Genomic DNA, 24889 nt, shown 5'->3' with positions numbered 1-24889 from the left:
AACACACACCCCACTATAGAGGTAAGGGCCCGTCTACAAACACAACACACACCCCACTATAGAGGTAAGGGCCCGTCTACAAACACAACACACACCCCACTATAGAGGTAAGGGCCCGTCTACAAACACAACACACACCCCTCTATAGAGGTAAGGGCCCGTCTACAAATACAACACACACCCCACTATAGAGGTAAGGGCCTGTCTACAAACACAACACACACCCCTATATAGAGGTAAGGGCCCGTCTACAAACACAACACACACCCCTCTATAGAGGTAAGGGCCCGTCTACAAATACAACACACACCCCACTATAGAGGTAAGGGCCTGTCTACAAACACAACACACACCCCTATATAGAGGTAAGGGCCTGTCTACAAACACAACACACACCCCTCTATAGAGGTAAGGGCCCGTCTACAAACACAACACACACCCCACTATAGAGGTAAGGGCCCGTCTACAAACACAACACACACCCCACTATAGAGGTAACGGCCCATCTACAAACACAACACACACTCCACTATAGAGGCAACGGCCCATCTACAAACACAACACACACCCCACTATAGAGGTAACGGCCCGTCTACAAACACAACACACACCCCACTATAGAGGTAAGGGCCCGTCTACAAACACAACACACACTCCACTATAGAGGCAACGGCCCGTCTACAAACACAACACACTCCCCACTATAGAGGTAAGGGCCCGTCTACAAACACAACACACACCCCACTATAGAGGTAAGGGCCCGTCTACAAACACAACACACACTCCACTATAGAGGCAACGGCCCGTCTACAAACACAACACACTCCCCACTATAGAGGTAAGGGCCCGTCTACAAACACAACACACACCCCTATATAGAGGTAAGGGCCTGTCTACAAACACAACACACACCCCACTATAGAGGTAACGGCCCATCTACAAACACAACACACACTCCACTATAGAGGCAACGGCCCGTCTACAAACACAACACACTCCCCACTATAGAGGTAAGGGCCCGTCTACAAACACAACACACACTCCACTATAGAGGTAAGGGCCCGTCTACAAACACAACACACTCCCCACTATAGAGGTAAGGGCCCGTCTACAAACACAACACACACCCCACTATAGAGGTAAGGGCCCGTCTACAAACACAACACACACCCCACTATAGAGGTAACGGCCCGTCTACAAACACAACACACACCCCTCTATAGAGGTAAGGGCCTGTCTACAAACACAACACACACCCCACTATAGAGGTAAGGGCCCGTCTACAAACACAACACACTCCCCACTATAGAGGTAAGGGCCCGTCTACAAACACAACACCCACCCCACTATAGAGGTAAGGGCCCGTCTACAAACACAACACACACCCCACTATAGAGGTAAGGGCCTGTCTACAAACACAACACACACCCCACTATAGAGGTAAGGGCCCGTCTACAAACACAACACACACCCCACTATAGAGGTAAGGGCCCGTCTACAAACACAACACCCACCCCTCTATAGAGGTAAGGGCCCGTCTACAAACACAACACACACCCCACTATAGAGGTAAGGGCCCGTCTACAAACACAACACACACCCCACTATAGAGGTAAGGGCCCGTCTACAAACACAACACACACCCCACTATAGAGGTAAGGGCCCGTCTACAAACACAACACACACCCCACTATAGAGGTAAGGGCCCGTCTACAAACACAACACACTCCCCACTATAGAGGTAAGGGCCCGTCTACAAACACAACACACACCCCACTATAGAGGTAAGGGCCCGTCTACAAACACAACACACACCCCACTATAGAGGTAAGGGCCCGTCTACAAACACAACACACACCCCACTATAGAGGTAAGGGCCTGTCTACAAACACAACACACACCCCACTATAGAGGTAAGGGCCCGTCTACAAACACAACACACACCCCACTATAGAGGTAAGGGCCCGTCTACAAACACAACACACACCCCTCTATAGAGGTAAGGGCCTGTCTACAAACACAACACACACCCCACTATAGAGGTAAGGGCCCGTCTACAAACACAACACACACCCCACTATAGAGGTAAGGGCCCGTCTACAAACACAACACCCACCCCTATATAGAGGTAAGGGCCTGTCTACAAACACAACACCCACCCCACTATAGAGGTAAGGGCCCGTCTACAAACACAACACCCACCCCTCTATAGAGGTAAGGGCCCGTCTACAAACACAACACACACCCCACTATAGAGGTAAGGGCCTGTCTACAAACACAACACCCACCCCTATATAGAGGTAAGGGCCTGTCTACAAACACAACACCCACCCCACTATAGAGGTAAGGGCCCGTCTACAAACACAACACACACCCCTCTATAGAGGTAAGGGCCCGTCTACAAACACAACACACACCCCACTATAGAGGTAAGGGCCCGTCTACAAACACAACACACACCCCACTATAGAGGTAAGGGCCCGTCTACAAACACAACACACACCCCACTATAGAGGTAAGGGCCCGTCTACAAACACAACACACCCCACTATAGAGGTAAGGGCCCGTCTACAAACACAACACACACCCCACTATAGAGGTAACGGCCCGTCTACAAACAACACACACCCCACTATAGAGGTAAGGGCCCGTCTACAAACACAACACACACCCCACTATAGAGGTAACGGCCCGTCTACAAACAACACACACCCCACTATAGAGGTAAGGGCCCGTCTACAAACACAACACACACCCCACTATAGAGGTAAGGCCCGTCTACAAACACAACACACACCCCTCTATAGAGGTAAGGGCCCGTCTACAAACACAACACACACCCCACTATAGAGGTAAGGGCCCGTCTACAAACACAACACACACCCCACTATAGAGGTAAGGGCCCGTCTACAAACACAACACACACCCCTATAGAGGTAAGGGCCCGTCTACAAACACAACACACACCCCACTATAGAGGTAAGGGCCCGTCTACAAACACAACACACCCCACTATAGAGGTAAGGGCCTGTCTACAAACACAACACACACCCCTCTATAGAGGTAAGGGCCCGTCTACAAACACAACACACCCCACTATAGAGGTAAGGGCCTGTCTACAAACACAACACACCCCACTATAGAGGTAAGGGCCCGTCTACAAACACAACACACACCCCACTATAGAGGTAAGGGCCTGTCTACAAACACAACACACACCCCTCTATAGAGGTAAGGGCCCGTCTACAAACACAACACACACCCCACTATAGAGGTAAGGGCCCGTCTACAAACACAACACACACCCCACTATAGAGGTAAGGGCCCGTCTACAAACACAACACACACCCCTCTATAGAGGTAAGGGCCTGTCTACAAACACAACACACACCCCACTATAGAGGTAAGGGCCCGTCTACAAACACAACACACACCCCACTATAGAGGTAAGGGCCTGTCTACAAACACAACACACACCCCACTATAGAGGTAAGGGCCTGTCTACAAACACAACACACACCCCACTATAGAGGTAAGGGCCCGTCTACAAACACAACACACACCCCACTATAGAGGTAAGGGCCTGTCTACAAACACAACACACACCCCACTATAGAGGTAAGGGCCCGTCTACAAACACAACACACACCCCACTATAGAGGTAAGGGCCCGTCTACAAACACAACACACTCCCCACTATAGAGGTAAGGGCCCGTCTACAAACACAACACACACCCCACTATAGAGGTAAGGGCCTGTCTACAAACACAACACACACCCCTCTATAGAGGTAAGGGCCCGTCTACAAACACAACACACACCCCACTATAGAGGTAAGGGCCCGTCTACAAACACAACACACCCCACTATAGAGGTAAGGGCCCGTCTACAAACACAACACACCCCACTATAGAGGTAAGGGCCCGTCTACAAACACAACACACCCCACTATAGAGGTAAGGGCCCGTCTACAAACACAACACACCCCACTATAGAGGTAAGGGCCCGTCTACAAACACAACACACACCCCACTATAGAGGTAAGGGCCTGTCTACAAACACAACACACACCCCTCTATAGAGGTAAGGGCCCGTCTACAAACACAACACACACCCCACTATAGAGGTAAGGGCCCGTCTACAAACACAACACACCCCACTATAGAGGTAAGGGCCCGTCTACAAACACAACACACACCCCACTATAGAGGTAAGGGCCCGTCTACAAACACAACACACACCCCTCTATAGAGGTAAGGGCCCGTCTACAAACACAACACACACCCCTCTATAGAGGTAAGGGCCTGTCTACAAACACAACACACACCCCTCTATAGAGGTAAGGGCCCGTCTACAAACACAACACACACCCCACTATAGAGGTAAGGGCCTGTCTACAAACACAACACACACCCCACTATAGAGGTAAGGGCCTGTCTACAAATACAACACACACCCCTCCATAGAGGTAAGGGCAACATAGACCCAACACAACACACACCCCTCCATAGAGGTAAGGGCAACATAGACCCAACACACACTCCTCCATAGAGGTAAGGGCAACATAGACCCAACACAACACACACTCCTCCATAGAGGTAAGGGCAACATAGACCCAACACAACACACACACCTCCATAGAGGTAAGGGCAACATAGACCCAACACAACACACACACCTCCATAGAGGTAAGGGCAACATAGACCCAACACACACTCCTCCATAGAGGTAAGGGCAACATAGACCCAACACAACACACACACCTCCATAGAGGTAAGGGCAACATAGACCCAACACAACACACACACCTCCATAGAGGTAAGGGCAACATAGACCCAACACAACACACACTCCTCCATAGAGGTAAGGGCAACATAGACCCAACACACACTCCTCCATAGAGGTAAGGGCAACATAGACCCAACACAACACACACCCCTCCATAGAGGTAAGGGCAACATAGACCCAACACAACACACACACCTCCATAGAGGTAAGGGCAACATAGACCCAACACAACACACACACCTCCATAGAGGTAAGGGCAACATAGACCCAACACAACACACACTCCTCCATAGAGGTAAGGGCAACATAGACCCAACACAACACACACTCCTCCATAGAGGTAAGGGCAACATAGACCCAACACACACTCCTCCATAGAGGTAAGGGCAACATAGACCCAACACAACACACACACCTCCATAGAGGTAAGGGCAACATAGACCCAACACAACACACACTCCTCCATAGAGGTAAGGGCAACATAGACCCAACACACACTCCTCCATAGAGGTAAGGGCAACATAGACCCAACACAACACACACCCCTCCATAGAGGTAAGGGCAACATAGACCCAACACACAACACACACCCCTATATAGAGGTAAGGGCAACATAGACCCAACACACACTCCTCCATAGAGGTAAGGGCAACATAGACCCAACACAACACACACACCTCCATAGAGGTAAGGGCAACATAGACCCAACACAACACACACACCTCCATAGAGGTAAGGGCAACATAGACCCAACACAACACACACACCTCCATAGAGGTAAGGGCAACATAGACCCAACACAACACACACTCCTCCATAGAGGTAAGGGCAACATAGACCCAACACAACACACACTCCTCCATAGAGGTAAGGGCAACATAGACCCAACACAACACACACACCTCCATAGAGGTAAGGGCAACATAGACCCAACACAACACACACTCCTCCATAGAGGTAAGGGCAACATAGACCCAACACAACACACACCCCTCCATAGAGGTAAGGGCAACATAGACCCAACACAACACACACTCCTCCATAGAGGTAAGGGCAACATAGACCCAACACAACACACACTCCTCCATAGAGGTAAGGGCAACATAGACCCAACACAACACACACACCTCCATAGAGGTAAGGGCAACATAGACCCAACACAACACACACTCCTCCATAGAGGTAAGGGCAACATAGACCCAACACAACACACACCCCTCCATAGAGGTAAGGGCAACATAGACCCAACACACAACACACACCCCTATATAGAGGTAAGGGCAACATAGACCCAACACACACTCCTCCATAGAGGTAAGGGCAACATAGACCCAACACAACACACACACCTCCATAGAGGTAAGGGCAACATAGACCCAACACAACACACACACCTCCATAGAGGTAAGGGCAACATAGACCCAACACAACACACACTCCTCCATAGAGGTAAGGGCAACATAGACCCAACACAACACACACACCTCCATAGAGGTAAGGGCAACATAGACCCAACACAACACACACTCCTCCATAGAGGTAAGGGCAACATAGACCCAACACAACACACACACCTCCATAGAGGTAAGGGCAACATAGACCCAACACAACACACACTCCTCCATAGAGGTAAGGGCAACATAGACCCAACACAACACACACTCCTCCATAGAGGTAAGGGCAACATAGACCCAACACACACTCCTCCATAGAGGTAAGGGCAACATAGACCCAACACAACACACACACCTCCATAGAGGTAAGGGCAACATAGACCCAACACAACACACACACCTCCATAGAGGTAAGGGCAACATAGACCCAACACACTGCCAGGCTGATTGACTCTGGTCGTGTTTTATTTGATCAAAAGCGACTTTGCCAACGTGCTTCTTAGAAGAATGTACTGACAGTACCAAGTATGGGTCCATCACACTGTACAATACCAACTATCAACTGTTTAGTTTAGAACAAAGTGATGCAGATGAAACCATTTTTCTCCTTCTTATAGGGATATTGAAATTCAATATCACAGTAGAAAAATGTGATCAGAAAAATGAATGGTGATATCAGCTCCATGTTGTTCTGCTGTAGTAATCACGCGTTATTTCGAACCCCACGTAGGTTACGCCAAAACCATGCCCTGTGCCCGCCTACGCAGCAGTCAAGCGCCCGGGATTGGCCAGGAGCAAGTCTTTTGTCTTCTTTTGACAGCTCGAATCTCGCACACCACAAACACTGCACGGCACGCAGCCCAGCGATTTCATGAACCAACTGAATTGCTCTTGAGAGCGGACATTGAAATTGAATGAATGATGGTCGCATACCTTCCTTAGTGTATTAACGCTAATGAAAACGTAATACACAAGCTTCTGACACATTTCCCACACACCACAAACACTGTGCCCAGCCCAGCGATTTTATTAACCAAATTGCTCTCGATAGCGAACATTGAAAATAAATTACTGCAATAACGCCAATGAAAACGTAACACAAGCTTTTAACACACAATCGATCTTGAAACATTTATTTCAAAACATCATTGTAAAATTCAGGCCTTTAGCCAAAGCTTCAATAACAGAGCTCAGCTGACAGTTTAACCTGCAAATGAAAAATATCCAGCAGTTTGTTCCAGGCCAGTGAAGTCCCAACAATCTACAAAAACGTGCAATAATATAAAATCATAGATACAAAGTTGAATCATACACAATCAATAAAGCCAAAAGTAAAGGGTTAGCCTTCCCAATGGCCAAGGGCAGCATCTGTTATTCTGGCCTCATAATAAGCACTGAGGCGGGTGGTCAGAAAGTTTTAACTCTGTAGCACTCTGAGATTCTTTCTGAATGAAGAGTGCACTACAAATAAAATGAATTATTATTATTATTATTATTAAAGTCAAATAACATTAAAATACATTGTATGCTTTGGTGCGATGTCGGATTTTGTCTTTCAATATCCTCGCTGCAGCCTCGCTTGGTGGTGTTGCTTCTCACAGAAATGGTGTCCCTGTAACAGAGAGCCCAACATGAGCATGAGCGCCTGGCCAATCCCAGGGCGCTTTGACTGCTGCGTAGGCGGGCACAGGGCATGGTTTTGCTGCGTAGGCGGGCACAGGGCGTGGTTTTGCTGCGTAGGCGGGCACAGGGCGTGGTTTTGCTGCGTAGGCGGGCACAGGGCGTGGGGTTTTGGGGCACAGGGCGTGGTTTTGGCGTAACCTACGTGGGTTTCGAAAAATAACTTAGTAATCACAAATGACAAATGAGCTATTCCGAAATAACAGACGGCTGAGTTAGACCTCGGTGTCAATCAAAGCCTCATAATAAATATAACTGCTGTATTAGGATCAACAGTTATAAATATAACTGCTGTATTAGGATCAACAGTTTTGCACAAACACTTCTCCCTGAAATGCATCAGCTCTCCTCCTCTTGTCTCTTCTCTCCAGGACATATCTGCTCACGAAAGCAACATCCTCGGCTCCTTCTGCGACATGAACGTAAGCCACGCATCCACCCTTTGTTTTGATACATATATATTCAAGTTTATTCATTTAGGAAAAACCCCTTGAGATGAGTCATCTCGTTTTCGAGGGGGTCCTAACAAGCAAAAACAAGATTCAAGGAAGTTACAATTTAAATCAGAAGAGACATGACAAACAAGACAAAAGAGACAAGAACACTATAACTACGGCAATTAACACCCAAGTATCAGTTAGATAATATAGCAAAATAAATATAAACCAAAATAATAATCAGTAATACGTATCGTATTTTCAGTGAACTGTAGAGAACATGTATAATAGCAGATATATATATATATATATATATACATACATATATATACACATAGATAAAGTTAATATATAAATATACATATTCCAGCACATACATATACATCACATGCATATATACATACACACATAACTGCTTATTTATACATTCACATGTATTCACCACACAATGGTCATATACTACGCAATATATATAAATATATATATAAAGACAGTTACTATATATCAACGGAAACAGGAGCACGCCGATTTCAAGACAAGAAGACCGACTTTTTTTTAAATATGTGAAAAGATGTAATGGTTCGTATGTCTGGGGATAATTTATTCCAGTCTGAGGGGGCTTTGAACCTGAATGCTCTCTTTCCAGATGTTTTCCTAACTGCGGGAATGAAAAAATAGTAATGTGAAGAGTGTCTTCACTGATATGTTGATGAGTGGGGAACTAATAACTGCTGTAAATAAAGAGGATAGTTCAAATGTATACATTTAAAAATAATAATTGATGTGACCGTTGACGATCCGTGTGACTCTGCCACTCGCTTTTCTACCAATATTCAGCCTCTTCCTTCCCTGACGGCCAGCGTCCTGATTTTCGTTTTGGTTCCAGCAATGCTGGGGGCACGGTGGCTCAGTGGGGGGGCACGGTGGCTCAGTGGGGGGGCACGGTGGCTCAGTGGGGGGGCACGGTGGCTCAGTGGGGGGGGGCACGGTGGCTCAGTGGGGGGGGGGGGGCACGGTGGCTCAGTGGGGGGGGCACGGTGGCTCAGTGGGGGGGGGGGCACGGTGGCTCAGTGGGGGGGCATGGTGGCTCAGTGGGGGGGCACGGTGGCTCAGTGGTAGAGCTGTCGCCTCACAGTCAGAAGGTCCTGAGTTCGATTCTCGCCTGGGACACTGTGGGCGCTGTGGTTGTGTTCCCCCCCATATCTTCAGTGCCTACTGCCCAGGTGGGGTATCTCGTCGTAAGGGCCTTTCTGTCTGTGTGGAGTTTGCATGTTCTCCCCGTGCTCCCCCAGGGGGGTTCCTCCGTATATAACCCCCCCCCCCCCCCCCCCCCCCCCATTAAAAACATGCAGAAGATCAGATCGTCATCGTCATCCGACCAGTGACGACAACATCCGAAGTTGGTCCCCGGGCGCTGTACGAGAAAGCGACCACTGCTCCTGGCCTGCCCCCCCGGAGGAAAGGACAAGCCAGGATGGGTTAAATGCAGAGGACAAATTTCACCGGCCACCGTCAGCATGTGTGTGTTTGTGGCCCTCCGTGCATGTGTTGATGTGTAACCGTGTGACAATAAAGACGGGCTTGTCCGTCTGAAATCGAAATCGTGCTCCTCTTCACATTCACACAGCTATAATAAACATCTGCTCAGCATTTCAGTGGTGATGGCACAAATAGCTTCCAACAGCATGGTTAAGTGAATGACACATCGAGAGGATAAGTAGCCGGCTAAAGGGGATGTTTACGGCATTTAAAGGGGATGTTTACGGCATTAATAAACACACATTAAACATGTATTCATGAGAGAGTGGCAATTGCAATATGCAATGTGTACATTTGTTAGAACAAAGAAAACCCTAAGAAAAAATATAAAGTACTAAGTGTTTCCCACAGCATTCAGGGAGAATGTGGTGGGTGCCCCCCTGGACCCCCCACCCCCCCAGGGGGGTCCAGGGGGGCACCCCGCAAGAAAATCTAGTACATCTTAAAGTCCCAATGTTTCTGCATACATAATGGTAGAATACTGCTGGCTTAAATACAATGGGTGGGTCATCTATACCAAAGTCACTTACAGGGGAGAACTCAAGTACAAAGTAGCATTTGCTTTGTAGGCATCAAATAAAAACGGAATTTCCTAACTTTGATTGGAATTGATGTTCAGCCAAGACGTTGGCTCTGTCTGTAACGCAAGGAAACGAGGAATGTAGGTGGCAATTCTAGGTAGTAAGTTGTCATTTTTATGTTTTAGGCTGTCTGAAACCAGTTTTATACAAAAGGTGACTGAATTTGCAACCTTTCCAGGTACCTATTTTTGCCTAATTCGTAAGGAACCATCAGTGGTACCTTTGGTGGGTTAGGGTATACCATGATGCATTGCGACCCTTCCAATCGACGAAGAAGAATGACGCTCTTCCCCCAGAATTTCCGTTAATGGCGGCGCCCAGAAAACCTACCGCATCAGAAAAAAGCTAAACAACTATTGGCTAAATAACGAACATCATCACTTTCTTTTGATTTTGATTTTAGCATGGTCAATAACGTCAACCGTTACTTCATTTTACTGCGACAGTTTGTTATTAGGGTGTCTGAAAAGTCACTTTTGCGGGTCAGTAGGAAACATCCTACTTGACTGCGATCTGGACAGCCTAGCAAGGTTCCTAACCTAGGTTGCGCAGCAGCGTGATTTCTAACCCCACATAGGATAAGCAATAACCAGCCAGCCAGGACTACAGTAACGTTAACGTAACTACGCAAGCAAGCAGAAGACGAATAGCAGCATGGCAGACGACGGTGCGTTCACCTTCAAGTGTAACTTTTTAACCGTGCTTTATTAAATGTGACCTGCTCTGACCAAATCAGTCGCTTGTCGCGCTGGCTGTTTGTCTAGAAAACGCGATTTTATCAGAAAATATTTATTTCTGCTGTTTTGGGGTTTCATCAGATTATAGTAAAATAAAGCCTTGGCTTTCATTCTCTGTAAAGATTATTGTGAAATTCGACCGCTAAATATACTTTTGAAGCTCTTGAAGGTAGTGACAAAACTGAAAGTAAACTGCGCTGCTCTGAGCCTGCTGCTCTGAGCCTGCTGCTCTCTGCTGCGCGTGCAGCCTCACGTTGCCAGTTAAACGGGTGTGTCAGTACTTGCAAATGGTAGGCTATATTATAGACTACTCTAGGATTTAAAACGCTGTTTCTAAAGTTTGTCAGGGTTGTATTGTGGAGTTCTGTTATTGGTTTGTTATTTTAGACTAGTTTAGGCTGTTTATGTAACGTTTTAACCTCTTAAAAATCTGCCTCTTCGGGGGTTATGATAACGAACATGGCAACCCGTCTGCAGTCTCTCTCGCTCTCTCTCTCTGCCCTTGCTCTCTCTCTCCCCGCTGCAAGGGGAGAGAGAGAGAGGGGGAGAGCAGCTGCATAATTTCTGCTTCCAGTGAAAGTCTGTCTGTCTGTCTGCCTGTCTGTCTGTCAGATTGATAGACTAATACTAGTCAGTAATCTGCGTGATAATGTTGCTTTACTTTTAAATTCAATTCACAGATGGCATTAGACTGAGCTAATTTCAGATTATTTGCCTCATAGCCTACTTTCAGCTGTCTGTCTCTCTGTCTCTACTCCAGAGCAGAAACGGTTAGGGTTAGGACCGCAAGAATAGAGACATAAAATAAGTCATAATTCCTACCCGGATTTTAACCAGGACTAGCGGCTTGAAAAACCACCGTTATTATTTAACTATAGGAACGTTAATGGCCAACCTTCGAAAAACGCACACCCTTCTAAAAATCGTAAATGATATAGTTATTGACCTTCCTACCCCCGCCAACATCTCAACCCTCTGAAATTATGGCTCTCTCTTAGGCCTTTGCTTGGTGACCCAGATTCTCACAGGACTCTTCCTGGCCATGCATTACACCGCAGATATTGCCGCATCCGCCTGGTCATTGAAACAAAAATGAATAATAATACAAATAAAAATAAAAAGTATCTCTTCTTCCATGGTAAGTGTGTGTGACAGTCTGGAACCCGCCAAGTCTTTTCAAGTCACGCTGTTCTTCAGGAACCAGTGAACCCGTCTTCTTCTTCTTTTTCATTCAAGTTTCCGGCAGTGTAGACGTTACTAGGCGTATCACTGCCCTCTACAGGACAAGGATAAAACTCTGCTACCTTAAACCGTTAGGCTGTCTGAAACGAGTTATTTTTCAGTCACCTATTATTAAAATTAGCTACCTAATTAACCAGGTACCTATTCAGGTATCAGGTGATATTCAGCTTCCTTGCGTTACAGACAGAGCCTATATATATATATATATATATATATATATATATATTAGAGATGGGATAGTTAACGCCATTAACGGCTGCGTTAACGCAAGACTCTTAACGCGCGATAAAAAAAATTATCGCCGTTAATCTATTTAATCTATTTTATTTTTTATTTTTTTACCTTTATTTATACAGGGGGAGTCTCACTGAGAGCAATGCTCTCTTTTTCAGGAGCGCCCTGTTCACATTCACACACATTCATACCTGGAAGCTGTCCAGTACAACCACAGTCTGATCTGCTGGCCACTGAGCAGCTCCACTGTATTATTATTATTATATATATTATTATTCTCAAAGTTGTCTGGTAGCAGGGTCCACTTATATTGAGCAGGCCATGATGATTATCACTTTAGAATGGAACAGGTATGTAAGCGCGGACATTTATGTCTGCCTCCCCCATCCTGGCTGCTGTGGGGGGGCGTGAACAACCGAATAAACAGAAACCTGTTCACAAGGACTTACTTCTAGTCATTATTTATGTTGCACACACATATTTTGAATGGCTTCGACAGACTTCAAATGACCCATTTTAATCTAGATTAATCTAGATTAATGACCAGGATTAATCTAGATTAATCTAGATTAAAAAAATTAATCTATTCCCATCTCTAATATATATATATAGCCCTAAAGCAGGAGTTTCTACTGTCACACATGTTCAGTACAGCTTGACAATCTTGGCCCCAACTCCCCAAAGTATTTTTTAAATCTAAAATAGTAGCAGGCCAGACAGATGCCAGTAGGCGGCTATTTAGTCTGCAGCTGGACCTTGGGGAACCCCCCACCCTGCGCACATGGCAGCATCATTTATTTATTTTTGATCCACCATTATTTCACATATTGCAATATTAGTTGTTGTTTTTATCTCCAGCTAGTGTTTGAAATGTTGTAGTCAACTGCTCTATGGCTGTGCTGCTATCTGCATCATAGTGAACATCAGGCAAAATAATCAAATCTTCATCTACTTCACCAGTCTAATCTTTTGCACCAAAGTTCGTCTATTGGTAAGATGCTCCACTGCAACGTCATGGCTGGAGCACTGTTGTCCAAAAAGGATAACTCTCTCAGCACGCTCTGCGCTGCGCTTCTGCGCCCTGTGTGTTTTTGGCCGAGCCTCGCTCCTACCTTCAATACGATCTTCGTCTCCTTTACAGCCGGTCAGACCAAAAACAGTATGGCTGCCTCCACTCCGCTAAACATTCACCCAGAAGCCACATATTGATATAAATAAATATCAGCATAACCAGCCAACAGATATGAAAGCTGGTGGGCGTATTCACCTTATGTAGCCACGCCCATTTGAACCGGTTGTGTGGTCGTGTGACGACTTCCGGCAAAAAAAAAAAGAAAATGGCTGCGCTGCTCCAATATCATCTAACTCTGAATGAACTACCGTAATAATTTAGCCAATTGTATGTAACATACCAAATAAAAGCAAACGGCAATGTCTAAGAAGGCAACGCCATGTAACTGGCTCGTTAAGTCTCGCATTCCAGGGAATTACGTTAACGTCTGCTGGTCTTATAGGCGTAAGTGGCTCGAGCGCTCGGAGGAGAGAAAACCATCTGGAGCTTTCTTTGTTGGAGTCCAGGTATGTTTGACAAGAAAGTGCTCGTCATTGTCGACGATAACGTTATCTGACCTGGCTAACAGTGGATACTCGCTTGCTTGCTGTGTACCGAGCTCAAAGTAGTAGGCTACATTATTTGTTTTACCCCTTCACTGTCCGCTATGACGTTATTTCATATTTGGCGCCGTGACCGCCGGAAGTGTTAACACGACCCGGAAGAATTTGGCCCACCCCCGCGTCTGAACATAAGGTGAATAAGCAAAAGAAATTGAAAGAGTGTAACTCGAACTGGTTAAAAGTGTCTATCGCGGGGGTTTTGAGCCAGAACGAACTACGTTAGCAAACGTAGCACGTGAGCTCATTTAAGACTTTGAGCCAAAAATAAGGTTATTTCGCAACAAAATGCAGTGGAAAACACTTTATATAAGTTAGCAGAGCAGGAAAAAAACAGAATAAAAAATAGAATATCATGGAAAAGTTCGTTTTTTTCCATAATTCCTTTCAAAAAGTGAAACTTTCATAGATTATAGATTCATTACACACAAAGTGAAATATTTCTAGCCTTTATTTGTTTCATCTTTCATAATTTTGGCCTACAGCTCCAGAAAACCCCCAAAACAGTATATCAAGAAATTAAAATAGTGTGAAGAAAATCAGCAGTTCCTTCTCAGTTAGTGACTGACTCCAGCCTCAGTCCACTCCCTCTGAATCGCCGCCATTTTTTTTATATTTTATATATATATATATATATATATATATATATATATATATATATATATATATATATATACTCAGACTTGGGCAGATTTTTGGAAATATCACAATATCTGGGAAGTATCACAATTAGAAAATCTTTCAGAGGCTGTTGCGGGCTCAGTTTTGCAGCCAGGGCAACGTTTCAGGTATCATATTTAATTGAAACTAGAAGACCTAAGAACAGGGCCCGAAATTAACTTTTTGACCCACCGGCCAGTGGCGGGTAGATGGAAAACATCGCATTTTTGTGTCACATAATCCATATATATCAATTTTTTTCAGTACATTTCAAGTAGATAAGGTATTACGTTGAAGAATACACACTTAAATAAGAGGCCAGAGTAAAATTTGAAGCAAATTATTTTAATATATTGATTGATGATTGATTAATCAATACATGTCAAGTCAATCTTATCAATACATGTCAAGTCAATCTTGAGCTTAAATTGTTGTAAAAAAAAAACAACGCAGCTAAAAGTAATAACTGCGACAGTCTCAGTGCACAGCGCACAACTTGGGCTACACACCTTTCTCTCCCACTCACACCTGGCACCTGTGTTAGCTCTCCTGCACTCGTTCTCGGCTCCCCGGTGGTAAGCATTTTGATTCATCTCCTCATCATACGAGCTCGGCAACAAGCGCGAGCGATTGATTCATTGATTCGCCCGATGTAGGCTGTCAATTTAGCAGAGGTTAAAAGACGCTTTTTACCTCCGCTAAATTGACGACTGCATTCCATTCCACTCCAGTCGTGTTTGGTAGCCTATAGGGCAGAGCCAGAATGAAACAGTCTCACAAAGCACTCGTGTTAGCCAGCTGTGCACCAAAACACACATAACTATTATCTCCTCATATATACTGTATCATACGAGTGTCGGCACCAAGTGCGAGCGATTGATTCATTGATTGATTGATTCGCCTGACGTTACCTCCGCTAAATTGACGACTGCATTTCATTCCAGAGTCACGTTTGGTAGCCTATACGGGAGAGCCAGAATGAAATGAAATGAATGAAATTTCAGACTGCTTCCTTGTATATTGTGCGCTGGGATCAGCGCTCCGCAGCGCACTCCCAGCGTTTAACAGTCGGAAAAAGACGCTAAGGTGGACACAGGCGGCTACACACAGTTTTAATATTACATGACGACTATTTTGCGACCCGCCACGTGGCGGAGAGACGCCAAACCTAACTCGCCAAAGCTAAAATATGCCCGCCATTGGCGGGTGGCGGGCTCTAATTTCGGGCCCTGCCTAAGAACTAATATCTGTGTGATTTAGCTGTACATGTGAAAGGAGTGCCTGTCGTCTTGTTCTCCTGCAGGTCATATCTCTGTGATTTATGCCGTCCTCAAACTATTTCTGTTTTTATTGCGAAGCCACATGGACAAGTGGCGTGCCCACATCCCAACAGCTGTGCTGCTTTCAAAAGACAGGGGGGGGGGGAGGAGGAGGGGCTACTAGATTTAGGCCTGATGCATGCTGGGAGGCAGAACATCAGACTTCACCCAAGGATGGATCGTTTGATTCAGGCCCGTGTGTGTCCTCTTTTGTCCCTGCTGGTGCTGCGTCACATGACCGCTGTAGGGCAGAGGGGTGTCACATGACCGCTGTAGGGCAGAGGGGTGTCACATGACCGCTGTAGGGCAGAGGGGTGTCAAGCTCAGTGTAGTCCACGGGCCACATTGGAGCCAGTTTGGTGGGTTCAGACGAAGAAAATCAATGCACAATATAACCTATAAATAACACCTCCAAAATGTGCCCCCTTTCTTTTAGTGTGAAGAATGACGGGTACGTTTTCAGAACACGTTTTCACATGAGGGTTATCTCGGCTACCACAGGCCTATCGTATCAGATCTACTGTCTGTAACTGTTTTCACATGAGGGTTATCTCAGTTACCACAGGCCTATCGTATCAGATCTACTGTCTGTAACTGTTTTCACATGAGGGTTATCTCAGTTACCACCGGCCTATCGTATCAGATCTACTGTCTGTAACTGTTTTCACATGAGGGTTATCTCAGCTACCACAGGCCTATCGTATCAGATCTACTGTCTGTAACTGTTTTCACATGAGGGTTATCTCAGTTACCACCGGCCTATCGTATCAGATCTACTGTCTGTAACTGTTTTCACATGAGGGTTATCTCAGTTACCACCGGCCTATCGTATCAGATCTACTGTCTGTAACTGTTTTCACATGAGGGTTATCTCAGTTACCACAGGCCTATCGTATCAGATCTACTGTCTGTAACTGTTTTCACATGAGGGTTATCTCAGTTACCACAGGCCTATCGTATCAGATCTACTGTCTGTAACTGTTTTCACATGAGGGTTATCTCGGCTACCACAGGCCTATCGTATCAGATCTACTGTCTGTAACTGTTTTCACATGAGGGTTATCTCAGTTACCACAGGCCTATCGTATCAGATCTACTGTCTGTAACTGTTTTCACATGAGGGTTATCTCAGCTACCACAGGCCTATCGTATCAGATCTACTGTCTGTAACTGTTTTCACATGAGGGTTATCTCCGCTACCACAGGCCTATCGTATCAGATCTACTGTATGTAACTGTTTTCACATGAGGGTTATCTCAGCTACCACAGGCCTATCGTATCAGATCTACTGTCTGTAACTGTTTTCACATGAGGGTTATCTCAGCTACCACAGGCCTATCGTATCAGATCTACTGTCTGTAACTGTTTTCACATGAGGGTTATCTCAGTTACCACCGGCCTATCGTATCAGATCTACTGTCTGTAACTGTTTTCACATGAGGGTTATCTCGGCTACCACAGGCCTATCGTATCAGATCTACTGTCTGTAACTGTTTTCACATGAGGGTTATCTCGGCTACCACAGGCCTATCGTATCAGATCTACTGTCTGTAACTGTTTTCACATGAGGGTTATCTCGGCTACCACAGGCCTATCGTATCAGATCTACTGTATGTAACTGTTTTCACATGAGGGTTATCTCGGCTACCACAGGCCTATCGTATCAGATCTACTGTCTGTAACTGTTTTCACATGAGGGTTATCTCAGTTACCACATGCCTATCGTATCAGATCTACTGTCTGTAACTGTTTTCACATGAGGGTTATCTCAGTTACCACAGGCCTATCGTATCAGATCTACTGTCTGTAACTGTTTTCACATGAGGGTTATCTCCGCTACCACAGGCCTATCGTATCAGATCTACTGTCTGTAACTGTTTTCACATGAGGGTTATCTCGGCTACCACAGGCCTATCGTATCAAATCTACTGTCTGTAACTGTTTTCACATGAGGGTTATCTCAGTTACCACAGGCCTATCATATCAGATCTACTGTATGTAACTGTTTTCACATGAGGGTTATCTCAGTTACCACAGGCCTATCGTATCAGATCTACTGTCTGTAACTGTTTTCACATGAGGGTTATCTCAGTTACCACAGGCCTATCGTATCAGATATACTGTCTGTAACTGTTTTCACATGAGGGTTATCTCGGCTACCACAGGCCTATCGTATCAGATCTACTGTATGTAACTGTTTTCACATGAGGGTTATCTCAGTTACCACCGGCCTATCGTATCAGATCTACTGTCTGTAACTGTTTTCACATGAGGGTTATCTCCGCTACCACAGGCCTATCGTATCAGATCTACTGTCTGTAACTGTTTTCACATGAGGGTTATCTCAGTTACCACCGGCCTATCGTATCAGATTTACTGTCTGTAACTGTTTTCACATGAGGGTTATCTCGGCTACCACAGGCCTATCGTATCAGATCTACTGTCTGTAACTGTTTTCACATGAGGGTTATCTCGGCTACCACAGGCCTATTGTATCAGATCTACTGTCTGTAACTGTTTTCACATGAGGGTTATCTCAGCTACCACAGGCCTATCGTATCAGATCTACTGTCTGTAACTGTTTTCACATGAGGGTTATCTCAGTTACCACCGGCCTATCGTAACAGATCTACTGTCTGTAACTGTTTTCACATGAGGGTTATCTCAGTTACCACCGGCCTATCGTATCAGATCTACTGTCTGTAACTGTTTTCACATGAGGGTTATCTCAGCTACCACAGGCCTATCGTATCAGATCTACTGTATGTAACTGTTTTCACATGAGGGTTATCTCGGCTACCACAGGCCTATCGTATCAGATCTACTGTATGTAACTGTTTTCACATGAGGGTTATCTCCGCTACCACAGGCCTATCGTATCAGATCTACTGTATGTAACTGTTTTCACATGAGGGTTATCTCGGCTACCACAGGCCTATCGTATCAGATCTACTGTCTGTAACTGTTTTCACATGAGGGTTATCTCAGTTACCACAGGCCTATCATATCAGATCTACTGTCTGTAACTGTTTTCACATGAGGGTTATCTCCGCTACCACAGGCCTATCGTATCAAATCTACTGTCTGTAACTGTTTTCACATGAGGGTTATCTCGGCTACCACAGGCCTATCGTATCAAATCTACTGTCTGTAACTGTTTTCACATGAGGGTTATCTCGGCTACCACAGGCCTATCGTATCAGATCTACTGTCTGTAACTGTTTTCACATGAGGGTTATCTCGGCTACCACAGGCCTATCGTATCAGATCTACTGTCTGTAACTGTTTTCACATGAGGGTTATCTCGGCTACCACAGGCCTATCGTATCAGATCTACTGTCTGTAACTGTTTTCACATGAGGGTTATCTCAGCTACCACAGGCCTATCGTATCAGATCTACTGTCTGTAACTGTTTTCACATGAGGGTTATCTCGGCTACCACAGGCCTATCGTATCAGATCTACTGTCTGTAACTGTTTTCACATGAGGGTTATCTCCGCTACCACAGGCCTATCGTATCAGATCTACTGTCTGTAACTGTTTTCACATGAGGGTTATCTCAGTTACCACAGGCCTATCGTATCAGATCTACTGTCTGTAACTGTTTTCACATGAGGGTTATCTCGGCTACCACAGGCCTATCGTATCAGATCTACTGTCTGTAACTGTTTTCACATGAGGGTTATCTCAGTTACCACAGGCCTATCGTATCAGATCTACTGTCTGTAACTGTTTTCACATGAGGGTTATCTCAGCTACCACAGGCCTATCGTATCAGATCTACTGTATGTAACTGTTTTCACATGAGGGTTATCTCAGTTACCACAGGCCTATCGTATCAGATCTACTGTCTGTAACTGTTTTCACATGAGGGTTATCTCCGCTACCACAGGCCTATCGTATCAAATCTACTGTCTGTAACTGTTTTCACATGAGGGTTATCTCGGCTACCACAGGCCTATCGTATCAGATCTACTGTCTGTAACTGTTTTCACATGAGGGTTATCTCGGCTACCACAGGCCTATCGTATCGAATCTACTGTCTGTAACTGTGCAGCACAATAGAGAGCCGCAGAAACGAGTCCGGAAATCATCGATGCTAACAGTCCTGGTTCTTCACTGTTTTCGCCTATGGGAGTTTTGAATGGGTTTTTGGCGCGATGCTTCTAATAATCTCTCTGGGCCACGCTGGCTTAATCAAACACGAACCAGTGTTTAGTAATATCATCTTCACACATGAGGACTAGGGCTGTGACACCCCTAATGAGGACCACTTTTACGAGTTTTGAAGCTTTTACGTGCCGTTAAAAGGGCGGCTAGCTAGCAAACGGCTAAATGAGACTACACTTTTGAGTCGATGGGGATATATACGTCAATAACGTCACCACTTCAAAGGACGAACACGGAAATTCTCTTTCCCTCACCTGGTTCAGTCCCGTTCAGCCCGGGGTAATCAGTGCACACATCAACAACAGTCCAGGTTGAGTGCTGACGTGACGTGGAAGCCTATGCGACAGTGTGTAGTTCTGGATTAGCTTAGCTCGAGCTTTTTACTTCTAGGGCTCGCATTTACGCTACAAAACTCATGAAAGTGGTCCTCATGTGTGAAGATTATCCGACGGAACTCTGGTTCGCGTTTGATTAAGCCAGCGCTGCCCAGAGACCTTATTTGAAGCATTGCGGCAAAAACCCATTCAAAAATCCCATAGACAGAAACAGTGAAGAACCAGGAAGTCCGGGACTTCCTGGTTCTGACTACAAAAATACGTCATCCCTGCGGCTCTTTATTGACGCAATTCCCCTCTATAGTCAAGGGTGATGAAAATAGTTACTCCCCCCCCCCCCCCCCCCCCCAAGATTCATTTTTTTCTTCTTCTTTCAATTCAAAATGTTCTTTCCATTTTAATTTTGGTTCAAGGGTTTAGGATCGATATATTTCTTTGATGACTTGGCTCTCTCAGACTATCATGTTGACTATCGTCAACATGTTTCTCAAAGTGACGACCAAGTTGTGAGGCGGTGTAAGGGTCCCATGCAAGACTGCCTTTCCATCGCCATGCTAGTATCTCTCACGGTCAGGCAGCATGGATCTTCATCAGGCCAATACAACCAGTACAATACGACCGTTGCAGGTCCTCTCTAGACCTGCGACCATTATCGCCAACTATTTTTCATAATCGATGAATTGTTTAGAACAGGGTTTCCCAAACTTTCCCGACCAAGTACCACTACGTACCAAACCACATTTCCCAGGGACCACTTCCACTGCGTATACCACCCGCCCAAATAAAATAAAGTAGACAGTAACGTGTCCCCCTGAGCACAGTAACATGTCCCCCTGAGCACAGTAACATGTCCCCCTGAGCACAGTAACATGTCCCCCTGAGCACAGTAATATGTCCCCTGAGCACAGTAACATGTCCCCCTGAGCACAGTAATATGTCCCCTGAGCACAGTAACATGTCCCCCTGAGCACAGTAACGTGTCCCCTGACACTCCAGGGCAGCTCAACTAAAAAACAATGACTTGCCATGAATTGTTTAAATGCCTCTGCCGGTGATACCGATCGATACTGTTGCAAATGGGTATTGTATCGGTTTCAAATTTTTGTATACTTATCGGTACTATTGATACCTGTTGCAAATTAGTATTGTATCAGTTTCAAATTGTTTGTAACCGATTTAGAGTTTAGTCACACTTTATTTGGATGGGTCCAGTAATGATGCTCAGCTTCCTATCAAGTAACAAAGTATAACTACAAATTCTACTGAGTGAGACTCATCATTATGTGGGATATCTGTGTAGATATTCAATGAAGCCCCATTCAGCAACTTTTCCAAGTTTTGCTATTGGAGAAACTGCGCCCTCTGCGTGCAATAGTATCGAGAACGATATCGCCGTTCAAAGTCAACAAAACACAGCGGCAGCTCTATGTACATGTTGTGACATCGGGTACTCACCACGTGATGAAATAATAATCCATAGTTCCGTGAAACATCATTTTCGTAGCAAATCCGAATCGAGTTACTTCCTGGTTTCCAGGAACACAACGCTGCCGCTGTAGAGCGCAGCCTCGGGACGCTGGCAGCAAACTGCTTAGTCCCAGGGCTGGTCAATGGAGGGTCGGTGTGGGATAAATAAAGGCAAGAGTCTCCCTATTACAAGTCAATCTACCATGTCCTGTGACTAAAAAGATCTTATATTACAGTAAAAAAAAAATCAAAAAAATTACTGATTGGGGCTTTAAGGTTAGCTTCTTGTTAGAAATAGGGTTGGGTTAGTGTTTTTTAGGTTTAAAAATGGGGTTTGAGGTTCTGTAGAGATGTAACAAATAGGCCACTGACGCTTTGTTGAGCAGATGTGTAATGTAAGAAACAAAGGTAGTAATTTACTGCAGAACTCAGCAAGGACACATTTGATCAACATGAAGTACAGGCAGGCGGTCATGTTGAACACTGGACAAAATGCATGTTTCAAAGCTATAAAAAAACTCTGCATTTGCCTTCCTGTTCAATCACCTGACCACTTGAAAAGTTAATGTATTCAATAGTCTCTCACACACACACACACGCACACACACACGCACACACCCTCTCTCTGATACCCGCCCGCTAGGCATGGGTCGATTTCCGGTTTTACCGGTTCGGTTCGGTATACGAGCCCAAACCGGTTTGATCACGTGCGAACCGAAAAAACCTAAAAAAAAAAAAAAAAAACCTTTTTTTTTTTTTTTTTTTTTTTTTTGGCCAGTCCATTCTGATTGCACTATTGTTCGTATTAGCCTCTTCTCAAGTTGCACTAGTAGGCAAAAGTCTTATTTTGTTTATTATGTTGATGTTTGAAGAAAAGTTAAGCTGAATAGTTATGAGAAATAAAAACAGTGTGTTGTTACAGTTAAAGGGCCCATATTTTGCTAATATAATTTATTATTATTTTATTGTTGGCCTCCAGTAGAGTAACTTATTGCATCATTCATAGTTTTAAAAAATCAGTTTATCTTGTACTGGCTCTCACTGCCCCCTTCAGTTCACCCTCTGTCTGAAACGCTTTGTTTTAGGTCCTGTCCCTTTAAGAACCCCCACCCTCCGAAATACTCAAGGCGGGCAGCGGGGTGAAAGTTTGTTTGCGCAAACCTCTGCTCAGACAGAACCCGGACCCCACGTTGAGAACCACTGCAAACCACAATCATGCAGAGAGGGAGAGAGGCAGAGAGAGAGAGAGGGAGAGAGAGGGAGAGGGAGAGGGAGAGGGAGACGGAGGGGACGCTGTGTTTGGCTGGAGCAAACACAGCGTCCTCACTCCTCACAGCCTCTCAAAGTCGAGGAGTGACGATTTCTTTGGTGTGCCGTTTTCCTCCAAGCAGCCTGACGCTGATTTCCCCCCTCTAAACAGAGCTCGATTTAAGTTGTTATTTCGGTCTTTTTCAAAATTATTTTTTCATTTTGTAGTAGTAATGGTGCATATTTATCGAAGCAGTGTTTTTATTCCAACATGAACCAATAGTATGTTTAATACTAGATTGAAATGCGGCAGTCTACTGGCATGTCAGAACAGGGAAGGGAGGAGCAGGGCGCGCGCGCCGCGGGCCCGGGCTAAGCTTGGCAAAGTTGGCATCACCATGGTAACAAGTCCTACTGACGTCACTAGAACTATGGTTCTCGCACAAAATCGGCATAAATCCATGTCATCTCGTCTTTGAGAGTTCATGGGCGAGAGGGGGGGTTCATGGGGGTAACATTAAAACACTTTCACATATTTATTTGAAGCTTAGCCCATGTTTAATATGACTATCCGAGATTGTAACAACATATATATGATACAAAATTAAGAAATGCATAATATGGTCCCTTTAAAAGGTTCTGCTTATTTGTATTCAGTGTTCGTGCTGGTTGGCAGCATACCAGCTTAGAGGTGCATTATCGCCACCAACTGCAGCCGCTTTTATATGTTTTTTTGGGGAATATCGAACCGGTTTCAAAATGTTCAAACCGACCCATGCCTAGGCCCTATATTGTGTGAATTTGTGAGTTTTGAAGTTTATAAGGCAGCTCAGCTGTAAGCCAATCCATTCTGATTGCACTGCTTGTGTTTTTATTAGCCTTTTCTCAAGTTGCACTATAGGCGCAGAAGTCTTATTTCATTTATTATTTTGATGTTTAGAAGAAAAGTTGAGCTGAATAGTTATGAGAAATAAATACAGGGTGTGTTTGTTACACAGGTGTCCTGCTTCTTTTTATTCAGTATCATTGCTGGTTGACAATACCAGCTTAGAGGTGTATTATCGCTATCAGGTGGACTGAAGTTGCACTACAGACAGTTATGGGCCACACTCGGGAGCCCTGCTTAAATTTTTTTTTTTTTTTTTTATTACAAAAAAAAACGGTATACCGGTTCGATCCGGTTTAGACGGCAATATCGAACCGGTTTTAAAATTTTCAAACCGACCCAGCCCTACCGCCCGCTCCTCAGTGTCTCAGAGATGTTTGTATCTTGTACAGCTTAATGTGCTCGGTGTCTCAAGCGTCCCCGCAGGGAGAGTAACACTGATCTCTGCTCTCCTCCTGTGGTCAGGACGTGGAGGTGCCTCTGCACCTGCTGCGTTACCT

At 45.2% G+C, this 24889-nt stretch overlaps 1 protein-coding gene across 1 annotated transcript in view; it reads left to right on the top strand.

Moving 5' to 3' along the window:
- usp34 (ubiquitin specific peptidase 34) overlaps positions 1 to 24889 on the top strand; it is a 249063-nt gene that overhangs the window by 34231 nt on the left and 189943 nt on the right. Inside the window, 1 exon segment of the mRNA XM_083636161.1 lies at positions 8234 to 8284. Within this exon segment, the coding sequence (XP_083492287.1) occupies positions 8234 to 8284 (51 nt within the window).

This window comes from Poromitra crassiceps (assembly GCF_964638095.1).
Source record: "Poromitra crassiceps genome assembly, chromosome: 4".
NCBI classification, from domain to species: Eukaryota; Metazoa; Chordata; class Actinopteri; order Beryciformes; family Melamphaidae; genus Poromitra; species Poromitra crassiceps.
Note: the sequence above shows the minus strand (reverse complement) of the source record. Positions and strands in the feature narration are given on the sequence as shown.